Source organism: Oncorhynchus kisutch, linkage group LG2, assembly GCF_002021735.2.
Source record: "Oncorhynchus kisutch isolate 150728-3 linkage group LG2, Okis_V2, whole genome shotgun sequence".
NCBI lineage: Eukaryota > Metazoa > Chordata > Actinopteri > Salmoniformes > Salmonidae > Oncorhynchus > Oncorhynchus kisutch.
The window spans coordinates 51,659,579-51,674,937 of record NC_034175.2 but is presented as its reverse complement, the minus strand read 5'-3'; the positions used below and the strand labels follow the sequence as shown (position 1 = coordinate 51,674,937).

At 43.1% G+C, this 15,359-nt stretch overlaps 1 protein-coding gene across 21 annotated transcripts in view; it reads right to left on the bottom strand.

The window, feature by feature from the left end:
• Positions 1–1,720: 1,720 nt before the first annotated feature.
• The window catches only part of clasp1a (cytoplasmic linker associated protein 1a), an 88,205-nt gene continuing 74,566 nt past the window's right edge, over positions 1,721–15,359 (bottom strand). For 12 of the 21 annotated variants that reach the window (XM_031797286.1, XM_031797263.1, XM_031797299.1 and 9 more), the window contains 12 exons: positions 14,941–15,084; positions 11,747–11,893; positions 11,424–11,530; positions 10,949–11,077; positions 10,469–10,607; positions 9,930–10,179; positions 9,517–9,576; positions 9,130–9,320; positions 8,713–8,841; positions 8,339–8,545; positions 8,050–8,166; positions 1,721–5,630 (listed from right to left, as the gene is read on the bottom strand). In XM_031797286.1, coding sequence (XP_031653146.1) covers positions 5,544–5,630; positions 8,050–8,166; positions 8,339–8,545; positions 8,713–8,841; positions 9,130–9,320; positions 9,517–9,576; positions 9,930–10,179; positions 10,469–10,607; positions 10,949–11,077; positions 11,424–11,530; positions 11,747–11,893; positions 14,941–15,084 — 1,707 coding nt within the window. In that variant the 3' untranslated portion in view covers positions 1,721–5,543. The remainder of the gene's footprint in view (positions 5,631–8,049; positions 8,167–8,338; positions 8,546–8,712; positions 8,842–9,129; positions 9,321–9,516; positions 9,577–9,929; positions 10,180–10,468; positions 10,608–10,948; positions 11,078–11,423; positions 11,531–11,746; positions 11,894–14,940; positions 15,085–15,359) is intronic. The other 9 variants (XM_031797324.1, XM_031797365.1, XM_031797346.1 and 6 more) reach the window with 3 other exon arrangements.

Below are 15,359 nucleotides of genomic sequence, written 5' to 3'. Positions count from 1 at the left end.
TAGGAATAGGAATGTATTCAATTCAACACCTTTTCTTTTTTTTTTACTTTAAAAGTCAGGTGGTGCCTCTAGAGAGCCCTTGCTGTACCCCCCAAAGGTTTTCAACCACATTATGGTTGAGCCTGCCAATTGTAAACTGCAAATCTTTACTGTTACAATATCCATCCTATCAAGCAAGTGCTTCTGTGGAATAGTAATATCATATAAACATATACAAGAGAGAGAATATGACCAATACATTAACTTCCTTTGCCTAAAGATGAGCTTGAAGTTGTTATTCCACATTTTATCTGTGCTGAGGGAGAATGTTCTTCTGAGTGGGCCTACACTCAATGAAATGAGTTCTTCAATCCCATCCAACAACATGTGCATTTAGTCATAAAGAAAGATAGCTACCTTGGTTTAGATAAGTCAGTGTTTCATCCTGCTGTTTTACAGCGGGCGAGGTTGCTGCACAGAGAACATATTGAAAAGGAGACAGTTTGGCACCATTATCTGTTGCGTGTCATTCCTCATCGTGTTTCAGGAAAGGTGACAAAATATCTCGAGAGCAGAAAAAGAGGGGAGGGAGAGTTGTGGTTGATCATTAGAAGATTTATCAAATCACAAATAAGTCAGAGGCTTCTTTATGGTCAGACAGAGATTGATCTCATCAGCACCTCTTGGCCAAGGTGCAAAAGTAGGTAAAAAAACAACAACTTGTATGATGCATAATCACATTGCACAAAATGATTTAGGCATATGATGTGTACATTATATTTATTCCTGAAATAAATTGGAATAGGTCAATTTGCAAGGCCTCGGCCAAAGTTCATGCAAGCAAGACTCAAGTGTGATAACGGTGAAATGGGTAAAACAAGTTTAAAAAGTTGAGGGTGTCATGGTCTTAGTGCACTAATAAACAATTATTGTTGATTTCAGTCCCCTTCAAATAAAGCATTTAAGAAAAAAAGTCACGTTTTTCTCTATTGCATGAAACTTTTGATGATAAAAACGTCTCCTAAAAATACAAACGTTTCCCGATTGGAGATGTCCACTTACCGAATATAACTTGCAGTTGAATGCTGATGGTAGTGCTTGGGCTGGTTGTGCCAAAACAACATGTTTTCCAGTACAGCGTCTATGGTATCCCCAGAAACAGAGAATGGGAATAGGATATGGCACCCTTATCTGTCACTTCCACAGGTAGGTCTGCTAGCTCTCTCAGACATTTGCTGGCCAGCACCCTGCTACAGGCTTATATACCCGCTATGACATTACTTTCACTTTATTAGGATACCTTACGTGACCTTTGAGAAGCAGACTGGGACTTACCGTTTGTATCCCAAATGGCACCCTATTCCCAATAGAGCACTACTTTTGACCCGGGCCCATATTGCTGTGGTCAAAAGTAGTGCACTATGGAGGGAATAGGGTGCCATTTGGGATACAATCACTGACCCACCTCCCCTGCCCCGTTGGTAGTGGTAGCCTAAAATCAAATCTTTTTTTCCTAATGACAAGCACAGTCAGATCTATATTCATGTAACAAAAACATGTGGCTAACACGGCTGGTTAATATTTGGACAGAAGAACTAAGCACACCTCGGCACTCAACTCTGTAAATGAATGGGAGACTGAGCAATCCAACTGCAAACAATGCTGCTGATGCCTCGAGTCAAAGTGGATCAACTAAATATACAAAGACCAACCTACATAAAGTATATTATAAAAAGGTGAATCAACTTTCATGGTTGTTTATTTCTAGAGCAAACAAATGTACATTGTTGCAAATCATCTATCACAGGTGGATGTTAACGAAACCCTTCTGTACAAGTTGTCATGAAAATCTAAATAAAACAATTATATAAATACAGATATGAATCTTACATGACAAAACAAACACAAATAATAACATGCATAGTGAACAGATTTCTAGGAATACCATCATCAATCAGTAGGTCATGTGGACTGTAAATGAGCCAGATCTTCATGAGTCATCAGCCAATACAGTACTTTATGTCTGTATCAAAATGACTGGCTTCTCCCTTACACACAATAAAATACAATTAACATACTTGTAAAAGGATGATGGGCCCCATTTGAAAACAAAAACATTTCTTTTGCGATTTGAAACTTAAGCAGATGGGAATCGTTGCCAGATACTGTACTTAAGTACCAAGGTACACACACAGCGTACCTTATAAAGCCACATGCCCAAATATGTAGTACTAAAGGACAACTAGGATGCTTTTACAGTGCATGTCTGCTTGGCATTTTGAGACGGTTATGCCCTGTACAGTGTACATAATTGTCTAGGGCAGACAGACTTAAGTTTTGGTCAATTTACAGAACTCAGTGAGTGTATTGCGGCCAGGTGTCTTCCTCCCCTACCAAAATAATAACTTAAATTGTTGTAAAGGCTGACCAAACTGATGAGGTTACAAGTGCACTTCAACAGCCAAAACAGGACCCATCGATTTAAGGCAGCACAAATTGGATGTGTGCCCAAAAACATGCAAGCTAATTGGCTAACGAGCAACAAAGTGAGACAGCCAAACCTTTTTATTTCATTTCATGAAAGTTGCGAAGCGGTGATTGATCAAAGGTTATGTACAAAATACTTAGTTTGCTCATCATGGTATTTTCTTTATTGCAGAAGCTGTAGTTAGGTGAAGGGAAGGTGTGTGTAATACTGTATTATTATAAACAACTTATATTTGCATCATCATGGTGAATATGATTGTATCTGTTTGCAAGCCTGTTGAGTGTAGTTCATGGGGTAATGGTTTCACATTTTTAAGATCTGAGAACTTCTGTATGTACATCCATCCTCTCCTTTCAACAGTACAAGTGATCCAAACGTTATTTAGGAAAATGAACATAAGGCCTGGTAGGGCCGGTTTCTTGGACACAGATTAAGATTATAAACACACTTTCAATTGATATTCTGTATTGAGAATAGTTTCTAATCCAGGACTAGAATGAATCTGTGTCCGGGAAACCAGCCTGTAGTTTCTTTAGATTCTGTCTCAATGAATGCACTGATCTCCTTCCGAAACCGAGCATGTAACTTTCGCATTATCTACAAGTGTAGGGTTTTTACTCATCAGACAAGTACACGTTATAAGCAGCGTCATAGTTAACAAGTTAAATGCCATAATCTGGCTACACAGGTGGAAAAAGGGGGGGAATAAATAAATGTGACACTGGTTTGTTTGTTGTCATGACTGATAATGGCCCATTCATTCAGTGTCTGACATCATTAGCAACATGGTAATTGAATAGGTTGAGAACACTCATTCTAATTTTAGGAGTTGGGAGGGATCCATTAAATTTCACTTGATTGATTCAGGGATTTTTTACATTTTTATGTATTATTGTCTTTTCTTCTCTAAATAATGTTCTTTATTTGACAAATCCAAATGGAGTTAACCTCAACCATCATTTATTATGAGTAAGACAGAAACACAGTTGCATCTTTCTCTCTATCCTTATTTCACAAAAAAAAAAGTTACAACATTTTGAACAGCTTTACATTTTAGTGATAATTTTGTGTTGAAAAAAAAGTAGATTTTATCAAATGTATTTTACTGTATTTTTATTTAATACAGTATTTATTTCTCAGGTTAGAACCAAGCTATTAGCTGCAAATTGGTCTCTGACAATGTTTCCGCCGTAACAAACGAATAGATAATAATAAAACATAACGTTTGTCTACCTGAAGTGAGGCTTCATATAATTGGCTAACTTAAAATGTTCAAACATTTCATCTAACACTTTTTATAGGATTTCATATCATCCCTCCATTTATAAAGAAAAACGTGAGATTACTACTCATTCTACTAATTTCAATTGCTGCCATATTTGGTTTTCAATGTTCCCAAACACAAGTCTTCAACCTGGTTTATATCAGGGCTTTGTATCATCACTGGGCCAGCCATATGATTCTTAGTTTATCACAAACTGAATGCTATGTGGTCCCCATGGGAAAGAGGTATTCCGACCTCAATTGGCCTTCCTTGTTAAATGTGAAGGAATTAATTTGTCCAACTACAGTACAACTGCATTTTAAAGGGATGGTTTTTTATTTTCTTCTGAATCAATTTCAGGGCATTATTTGCTATTAGACCATATCATTGTTATTGGACCATATCATAACTCCTGGTTTCGCCTTTCCCCTCCTGTTACTTTTTGAATGCTCAACCAAATAAGCATCCAAAGTTACATTATGAAAAATGTCAGTGAAATAGAGTGTTGCGATAGATGTACAGTAGCTTGACCCCCATTCGGTCTTATAGAGAATTTAAAAAGCGTTAAACAACCCTATACCCAGACCTCACATATATATAAACAATTTAAAAAATTGACAAAACGGGAGAAAGAAATTCGATGACAAATGAAAGGACAAGTTCACTGGAGAGAAAATAAAGAAAAGGCCGGGAGCAAAAGTTGTGATTGAAGCAGAGGGTCATCCGGAGGAATCCACCGTGGTGAAGGAGAGAGAATCTCAGGAATGGAGAGGTCTGGAAGAGGCACAACTACGGTACCAGTCAAAAGTTTGGACACACCTACTCATTCAAGGGTTTTTCTTTATTTTTAGTATTTTCTACATTTTATAATAATAGTGAATACATCAAATCTATGAAATAACACATGGAATCATGTAGTAACCAAAAAACATACTTTATATTTGAGATTGTTCAAAGTAGCCACCCTTTGCCTTGACAGCTTTGCACACAATTGGCATTCTTTCAACCAGCTTCATGAGGTAGTCACCTGGAATGCATTTCAATTAACAGGTGTGCCTTGTTAAAAGTTAATTTCTGGAATTTCTTTCCTTTATAATGCGTTTGTGCCAATCAGTTGTGTTGTGACAAGGTAGGGTTGGTATACAGAAGATAGCCCTATTTGCTAAAAGACCAAGCCCATATTATGGGCTCAAATATAATCATCAAAGAAACTACAGTCCATCCTTACTTTAAGACATGAAGGTCAGTCAATGTGGAAAATTTCAAGAACTTGACCTGGCCTCCACATTCACATGACCTCAACCCAATTGAGATGGTTTGGGATGAGTTGGACCACAGAGTGAAGGAAAAGCAGCCCACAAGTGCTCAGCATATATGTGAACTCCTTCAAGACTGTTGGAAAAGCATTCTTTATGAAGCTGGTTGAGAAAATACCAAGATTGTACAAAGCTGTCAATCAAGGCAAAAGGTGTCTACTTTGAACAATCTAAAATTAATTTTGATTTGTTTAAAACTTTTTTGGTTACTACATGATTCCATATGTGTTATTGCATAGTTTTGATGTCTTCACTATTATTCTATAATATAGAAAATAGTAAAAATAAAGACAAACCATTGAATGAGTAGGTGTGTCCAAACTTTTGACTGGTACTGTATGACTGTGTCCCAAATGACATAATATTCACTATAGTGCACTACTTTTGACCAGAGCCCAAACGTAGTGGCCTATATAGGGAATAGGATGCCATTTAGGACACACACCATATTCCCTAATTCAGATGCAAAGTACAGACAGGCAGATCCCTCCTACAGCTAGCTGTGTGAGGACACGTCCGAGGAACTGCTGCTGTTGCTGTTGGTCGTCTGGGCCCTCTTGATGTACAAGTTCAGCAGCTTCATCTGCAAGAAGAATATTATATGTTAAAACATAGTTATTATCATGGTGGAGCAAGGAGAAGTGGTAAGATAAATAATAATGGCACTGTCAATTTGGAAGTAAACTGAAATTCCAATACCAGGAATTTAATTAGTAATTAAACACTAATTAAATGTTTCCTTTGCACAACGTTTTACTACAGTATTCCCTAATGAGTACAACCCTGACAAACTCCAGTCCTGTACCCTTATGCAACCCAAGGACACGGGCCCCCCGCAGATGGAACGTGGGGCAAAAATGACCCTCTCAACAACACACCATAGAGCAAACTAGTCGAAACCAGAGGCGAACTACAGACCAATGCTGGCACTAAGACTGCACTCAATGAGCTGTATACCACCATAAGCAAACAGGAAAATGCTAATCCAGAGGCAGTGCTCCTAGTGGCCTTGGACATTAATGCAGGGAAACTTAAATCTGTTATACCTCATTTCTACCAGCATGTTAAATCTGCAACCAGAGGGGGAAAAACTCAAGACCACCTTTACGCCATACACAGAGATGCAAACAAAGCTCTCCCTCGTCCTCCGGTTGGCAAATCTGACCATAATTCTATCCTCCTGATTCCTGCTTACAAGCAAAAATTAAAGCAGGAAGCACCAGTGACTCGGTCAATAAAAAAGTGGTCAGATGAAGCAGATGCTAAGCTACAGGACTGTTTCTCTAGCACAGACTGGAATATGTTCTGGGATTCTTCCGATGGCATTGAGGAGTACATCACATCAGTCACTGGCTTCATCAATAAGTGCATTGAAGACGTCGTCCCCACAGAAATCTCTATTGCAATCTACACTGCCCTTTCACACCTGGACAAAAGGAACACCTACGTGAGAATGCTGTTCATTGAGTACAGCTCAGAGTTCAACACCATAGCACCCTCAAAGCTCATCACTAAGCTAAGGACTTGGACTAAACACCCCAACTAGAAGTCATGGATTACAGGCAACATCTGCAATGAGCTAAAGGGTAGATCTGCTGCTTTCAAGGATCGGGACTCTAACCCGGAAGCTTATAAGAAATCCCACAACGCCCTCAGATGAACCATCAAACAGGCAAAGCGTCAATACAGGACTAAGATCGAATCGTACTACACGTCGGATGTGGCATGGCTTGCAAACTATTGCACAACTGAGAGCTGTCCAGTGACATGAGCATACCACACTGACATGAGCATACCAGACGAGCTAAATTACTTCTATATTCGCTTCGAGGCAAGTAACACTACGGCTGGGCGATATAGCCAAAATCTCATATCCAGGTAGAGGTCATTTCATATCCAGATAACGATATCACGATATAGCACATTTTCTGTAAATTCAAATATAAAATTACCACATATTTCTTATTACATTTTGAATTATACTCAACAAATAAAAGGTACTTACTCATATTTGATTATTTATCCTTTTATTTAGAACCTTTGTGCACATTTTCAATTAAGCATGTAACAAAATATAAAATATGAATGTATAAAATCTAAAAAAGGTAAATAGAAAACACTTAAACTATAGTTAAACAAAATAAATATAGGCCTAAAATAAATAAATACGTTTGTTGCAAATTTCCTTCCATACGACACATGTGGAAGAAAGCAAAGCGTCGTCCAATTTACAAAAATATTAACAATGTCTACACTGTATTTCTGATAAATTTTATGGTATTTTAAATGGACAAAAAAAATAGTGTTTTTCTTTCAAAAACAAGGACATTTCTAAGTGACCCCAAACTTTTGAACGGTAGTGTATATATGGGGCGGAAGGTAGCCTAGTGGTTAGCGCATTGGACTAGTAACTGAAAGTTTGCAAGATTGAATCCCCAAGCTGACATGGTAAAAATCTGTCGTTCTGCCCCTGAACAAGACAGTTGACCCACTGTTCCTAGGCTGTCATTGAAAATAAGAATTTGTTCTTAACTGACTTGCCTAGTTAAATAAATGTTAAATAAAAATATATCTTAGATTCTCCCCTTTTCACTATTTACCCCCCTTCCAATGGTTATGCTGGGGAGAAAAATAGTTTAACCTGTAATCAAGGCTTTGTAGTATTGTTAATCATGGCTGTGCCACAATAGCAATTTTGCCACCTAATTGCAGGGTATGTAGTAGTAGGCCTAGTTGGATAAGGCTGAATATGCACATGATGGAAGTTAGAGGTAAATATGAATTATTTAATGTAAAATGCATTGACTAAAATATGACTAAAATGATCCAGTTTTACTCGACTGATAATAACAAACTAAGAATTATGAAATTACTCAAATGTGACTAAGACAAAACCTAAATCTAAAATAGCTGCCAAAATTAACACTAGTGTGTGGTGTGTCTGTCTGTCAGTCAGGACTTTGAGATGCTGATTGAGAACATGACAGTGGTGGGAAGTGTACCTTGCTGCCTGTGAGAAGCTGCAGGTGTGGTTTGAGCTCTTCTCCAATCACGGAGTAGATGGCCACCAGACAGAACACACTGGCCTTGCGAACACTACTCTCCGTGTTGTCATAGCCCTGGGAACAGATTTACGACGATCAGTATTAATGGACTGGCTGCCAGAAGAAAATACAGACAGAGAAACAAGAGTGCACACACACCCATTCACAAGCGGAAATCAGTGAACACACACACGTACAGTACACTCTTACCAAACACTCATAATGCCAAACACGACCAGATTCTCACCTGCAGTAGTCCTGGTATGATGTCAGGCAGCAGCTGGTGGAGGGACTCCTTGGTGATGCGTTCAATCACCTTGGTCTGCATCTTGATGGCAGCCAGGTTGATGGGGTAGTCAGCCGTCTGGACGATGGGACACAGCACCTTGATACACTGCTCTGGGTGGATGGAGCCGGCTAGGGTGGAGGCAGCCTCCTCCGCTGCCCGCACCACCTAGACAGAGAGGGAAGAGATCACTCATAATGCCTTGGTATATGGTGTGTACAGAGAGAACAGGACAGGTCCTAGTACCGAGGCATGGGGGGACAGCCTTGCTTTTTCAGATGCCTATTGAGTAAATGGCTGTAGAGCAATAATGTAAAGAATAAAAGGAATTGTACCTCCTTGTGGGAGTCTTTGTGTGCCTCCAGGGTCTTCATGATGGTGAGTTCAGCATAGTTCTTGAAGCGGGCCGGTTGGTTTCTCAGGATCTCCTTCAGTACCCGCAGAGCCAGGGCCCGGATGGTGTGCTGTATGGAGGGAAGAGGAAGAATGAGTGTCCATTAAACCTCCAAATATACACATACTGTACAGCCTTCCTGGAGCCATGCATGCCCGCCACACACACCCACAGCCAAACCAAAACCTTTAACCCGTAGCAAGGCTTTCAAGTTAGCAGCTTAATAAACAAGCTATTTGGTAGTACAGCTGCTGTCTAGTTATTCTGTATGCATGCTTTTGACACAATCACTGCAAGTAAAACCTTTGAAATAGCAGTGATCTGCATAATCAGAGCAGCAGGAGTATAGGATCCCTACGTCTTTATCCCCCAGTGTCTCCAGGAGCAGTAGGAGGATGGTCTTGAAGTGTTCGTCCCACACGGCCAGGCTGTCCTCTCGTGTGATCTTCAGCAGCTCCACCAAGGCCCCCTTACGCTCATCCACACGCTCGTTGTGATTGGACAGCTCCTTCAGAAGATCTGCCACAAGGTCTGAGTGGTCTTGGGAACCTGAGGAGAGGACAGAGGGGAGCACTGGTTGAGTGGTATGGCCCATACACCCCTCAGGCATACTTAGCGAGCTAGTATCCCCATGAACACAGCAAAAGTGACAGGAAAGACATTGAAATGGATGGCAATGGAAACAGCAATGAAACACTTAAGAAAGAAAATAAGAAAAACCAGTCATAGAGGAGTGAGTCTTTACCCGGAGCAAAGCCCTTAGGCAGCACCATCTTGTTCTCACCACTGCCGTCCTGCCGACGGCCTGTAGTGGGAGGGAGGGAGGAGGAGAGGAGGAAGGTAGATAATCAGGAGGGAGGAGGACTGACTATAGCCAGCAGACTCACTATTCACTGCAGATAGAGGGCTATCCTATTCCCAATGTTTTTCATCAGCCACCATGTAACACTAGAATGAGCTAAACCTATTCTTCCTTTGTGCTGCCAAAACCTGAAGAAGCCACCATGTAACACTAGAATGAGCTAAACCTATTCTTCCTTTGTGCTGCCAAAACCTGAAGAAGCCACAAGTCATGACAATACAGGATGGATCAGAGTTGGTCAACATGAAGGTGGCGTCACAGGGTTAAGGGCCAAGCAGAGGTCAAAGGTGACTCACAGTCTCTGAACTGTTCCACGTCATCGTCGAACACGGCCTCCTTTAGGGCACTCTTGTCGTAGGATGAGGTGATGGTGTCCCCATAGCCGTAGGGGGCGAACTCCCTGGCCCGCGGCCCGGAGAAGGAGCGGGGAGACGGAGTGTTGAGGAGGGAGGTCTTGTTATCCAAGGCCATACGCCCACCCTCCACCACATCCAGCCCCAAACGGGCATCTGAGCCTGGGGAGGACGCCACACCTTCACGCCCCACCTGAAGAGAGAGAAAGAAAAGAAACATAGTTGTAGTCAGTTTTGAGGTCTTATAGATGACAAGTTTTGATGTAAAAATAGCTTTATAGATTAATGTGATTGATTGTTACTCATGCATGTGAAAATGGCTATGATAACCAGGGAGGAAGAAACAGGAAGCAACAGATTAGCCTAAATCCTACTCTTGATTTAATAATGAGCTATTTTGTAATGTGCTTCTCGTTGATGTCCCTTTCCTTCCCCAACATCAGTCAGTCAGTTTAATTTCCAGAGCTGAGGTAATGACTCACAGCATCGTCCCTCTTCCCTCTTGGTTCGTTGAGGTCCTCCTGGCTGCGATAGCTGAAACTCTGGATGGCCTCTGTGACCCCTCGCAGGGAGCTGTATATCTCATCAGAGTTCATGTTCTCTGTGTCATACTCCAACATACTGAGACAGAGGACAACAGGGGTGAGGGGTTATATACAGGGTGGTAAGGACAAAAACAAACACAGAGACAAATACTCATACGAAGAGACTAGTTGTATTAGTCGTATACCATGCAAGGGCTGAAATTCATTGCTGTAGGTAAAATATGTATTTTGGATGCAGCTCTGACCATCGATGATTGGCGTGATGCTATAACTAAGAAGGGAGTGATAACTATCCAGAGAAGACTGGATGCCATAATGTAACATGAGACTTGAAGCAAGGAATCCCTATTGGTCGAGCGAAATTGGGAGGACTTCCGGTCCCGCCCCTCCAGGAGCCCCGCCCCCTAGGAGTGTTACCTGGGAGAGTACGCTCTGCGGAGGACCCTGAGGGCGGGGCCAGAGGGGGTGGAGGGAGGCGGAGGAGGATGAGGGGGAGGGGGGTGCTTAGACAGCCCATCGCCACTCCAACACCCACCCCACAACCGACTGTGGCCACAGCACAGCACGGCCACGAGGGAAGGACGGACAGAAGAAGGAGGGAGAGAACGGGGCAAGGTGGGGGCAACAACACAAGGGATCACACACACAGAGAAGAGAGAAAGAAGGAAAAAGAGAGAAAGAAGAAGGGAAGAGTGCAGCAGAGGGAGGAAAAAAGAGAAAAAGAAACTAGTCTGATCTGAGTTGAGGTTAGAGGTAGGCATGCATTAACAAGGGAAGAGTATTAGAATGAATGGTGAAGAAGAACAAGCCATCAACCAGCGCTCCGTGGTTTAGCCATGCATAGGAGACAGAATGACAATAGACAAAGGTCAGAGAAAAGGGAGGTACATACCTCGGAGACAGCCCACCATGGGAGCAGTTGGTCGGAGAGGTGAGGGGGCTGGTCCGGCTGGGGGTGTGGCGGGGTGGGGTCCGCCCAATAGTGTTGCTGGGAGAACTCTGAGAAATAGAAAGAGACAAACAAGTTCATAACTTACAAAAGTTAATATCGAAGATCATGACCAAATGGAATGAAACCATTGGATCGCATACAAGTGAATTAACTAGTCTACCTCAGAAATAGGTTCAAAAGCTCAATCTTTCAAATCACCCCACTAAAATTGACATGGCTGCTAGTGTAAAACACATCTTATATTCCTGGTTGTATTCCTTTACCACACTGCTGGTGTTGCTGGAGTTCTTGAGGTGGTTGTGGAGCAGCTTGGTGGCCCCGTCCTGGAAGGTCTTGGGCAGGGCTCCCAGCAGCATGGTGAACTCCGGGGTGTTCAGCTCAAACAGAGAAATCAGCACCACCTGGGCCGCCTGGGGGGCAGAGGACAGAGGGACATACAGTAGTCAATAGTGGGGTTATGGACTACCTGGGGGGCAGAGGGGATAGGTACATACAGTAGGGGGCAGAGGGGATAGGTACATACAGTAGGGGGCAGAGGGGATAGGTACATACAGTAGGGGGCAGAGGGGATAGGTACATACAGTAGGGGGCAGAGGGGATAGGTACATACAGTAGGGGGCAGAGGGGATAGGTACACACAGTAGGGAGCAGAGGGGATAGGTACACACAGTAGGGAGCAGAGGGGATAGGTACATACAGTAGGGGGCAGAGGGGATAGGTACATACAGTAGGGGGCAGAGGGGATAGGTACATACAGTAGGGGGCAGAGGGGATAGGTACACAGAGTAGGGGGCAGAGGGGATAGGTACACACAGTAGGGGGCAGAGGGGATAGGTACATACAGTAGGGGGCAGAGGGGATAGGTACACACAGTAGGGGGCAGAGGGGATAGGTACATACAGTAGGGGGCAGAGGGGATAGGTACATACAGTAGGGGGCAGAGGGGATAGGTACACACAGTAGGGGGCAGAGGGGATAGGTACATACAGTAGGGAGCAGAGGGGATAGGTACATACAGTAGGGAGCAGAGGGGATAGGTATATACAGTAGGGGGCAGAGGGGATAGGTACATACAGTAGGGGGCAGAGGAGATAGGTACATACAGTAGGGGGCAGAGGAGATAGGTACATACAGTAGGGGGCAGAGGGGATAGGTACACACAGTAGGGGGCAGAGGGGATAGGTACATACAGTAGGGGGCAGGGGGATAGGTACATACAGTAGGGGGCAGAGGGGATAGGTACATACAGTAGGGGGCAGAGGGGATAGGTACATACAGTAGGGGGCAGAGGGGATAGGTACATACAGTAGGGGGCAGAGGGGATAGGTACATACAGTAGGGGGCAGAGGTACATACAGTAGGGGGCAGAGGTACATACAGTAGGGGGCAGAGGGGATAGGTACATACAGTAGGGGGCAGAGGGGATAGGTACATACAGTAGGGGGCAGAGGGGATAGGTACATACAGTAGGGGGCAGAGGGGATAGGTACATACAGTAGGGGGCAGAGGGGATAGGTACATACAGTAGGGGGCAGAGGGGATAGGTACATACAGTAGGGAGCAGAGGGGATAGGTACATACAGTAGGGGGCAGAGGGGATAGGTACATACAGTAGGGGGCAGAGGGGATAGGTACATACAGTAGGGGGCAGAGGGGATAGGTACATACAGTAGGGGGCAGATGGGATAAGTACATACAGTAGGGAGCAGAGGGGATAGGTACATACAGTAGGGAGCAGAGGGGATAGGTACATACAGTAGGGAGCAGAGGGGATAGTTACAGTAAACAGTGTGTTAGGTGGGCTTCCTTTGGGATGTAGGGTACAGACATAATAGTCAATAGTGGGTTATGTATTTATGTATTCCTACAGGGAAGCCCTACAGGGAAGCCCTACATGGAAGCTCCACTAAGAGCTACATCTGTTGTCAGGTATCCCTACCAGTGGGAGGCTTGGAACACAGTGAGTAGTGTTATATGCTGACTAAAACAGTACTGAGTAACCGTTAGTCACTTTATCAAACACGTTTCTGCAACTATTGCTGTAATATAGTCCATTATATGTTGCGGTAAGAGACATCATGCTTCTAGCAGGTCAGATATTGCTTCCAACTAGGACTGAGACATTCCCTTAATAAGCACAATGTTAAATGATTCATTCTACTACAAACGACCATGTTAGCATGCATATGGACAGGGTGTTAATGTGGTTCAGAACAGACAAATGTGTTCGGCACAGAGAACAGAAGACGAAAAGACAGCAGTCAAGTTTTCACATTGTTATTTAGCAACGACATCAGCCGGTAGAACTCTCACTTCAAAAAAACAAAGCCACAATCCATTCTCACAGTCCTGTTGTAGTAGTGTTTTGTTGGCCAACAAAAGTATTTTCACTCTCAAACCAGTCCATTTATCCACAATCAAAGTCGCAAGACATAGCTACTGCAGGTTAGAGCGAGCGATAGAAAGGGCTAGAGAGGGTAAAGATGAGGTGGGAGAGGCCACACTTGAGATCGTTTCCCACTCGTTGAGGCAGTTTGGTGTCGGTGCGGCTCGGCGGGCGGAGCGTGCTTGGCATTGGACAGTGATTGGTTGATGAGCCACTACCTGCTTACACCTCTCTTCCAGGTGCCCCTCCAGTAAGGCTGCAGTACCGGACCTGCCTGATAGCTCCTCCACCACCCAGTTATGAAGGGTCTGGGGCACAGTGGCAGGGGGGTAGAATTATGGGTATTGTAGTTTTGACAAAGGAAAGCAGATGTTTATAGTAGTACACTACTATAAACCTAGACGTGGTTAAAGCTGTATGCCGGGTCCTCCTGTGGGATGCAGTTAAGGTATATAAAGTTTGTTTCTATTATAAAACAATAAAAAGCATTAAAAATATATATATTTCCCCCACCGTCAAAGGTCATTTTGAGTCTACCTGTTTTTAGTACCCTACTGCGTGAGATACGCCTTGTGTTAAAACACTAGCTAGTTGAGGACTTCATTTGGAACGTCCTGCCTCAGCACAGGGAGATAGTGTTTGCTAAGGTCATTCCTGGTGGCACATGGCATCATTGACAACCGCTTAGAACATCAACAAATACAAACAAAGGAGGTGAAACCCACTGGATGGAAAGCTACAGTACATAACTAGATCTTAATATCGATAACATTGAAAAACTATTGAATGCATTTCCTCTCAAAGGATGGGTTCTGAGTTTAAGATTAATCAACAAATGATAACACACTTAATCCAAGTGAATATATGATAAAAAACAGTTCAAGCTGAATTTGTTTGAGGAAGTAGGCTAATCCAGCTGCTGTACTATTAGCAGTGCAATATTCGCATGGCTTTCTGCCTGGACAGCATGTGGTTCAGCTAGTCCTTATAGAGCAGACCATAGGGACTACAGCACCTATTGCAGCAGATACCTACATTAAGTAGAAGTTCCTACTTCCCACTGAGACATACCTTCCTGACGTCAGAGCTCTTGGGTTCTGTGGTCCAGGTAATGATGCGAGATACAGCCAGTCGCGTTTCACTGGAGTTGACAAAGTCTGTAGGATCCATCTGTCTTCCCAGTGACTCTATGTACTTCAGGATGGCTACCTTCACCTGTGTGATACACACATGGTTTAGCTCCACGATACACACATGGTTTAGCTCCACGATACACACATGTTTTAGCTCCACGATACACACATGGTTTAGTTCCACGATACACACATGGTTTAGCTCCACGATACACACATGGTTTAGTTCCACGATACACACATGGTTTAGTTCCTTGATACACACATGGTTTAGTTCCACGATACACACATGGTTTAGCTCCACGATACACACATGGTTTAGCTCCACGATACACACATGGTTTAGCTCCACGATAC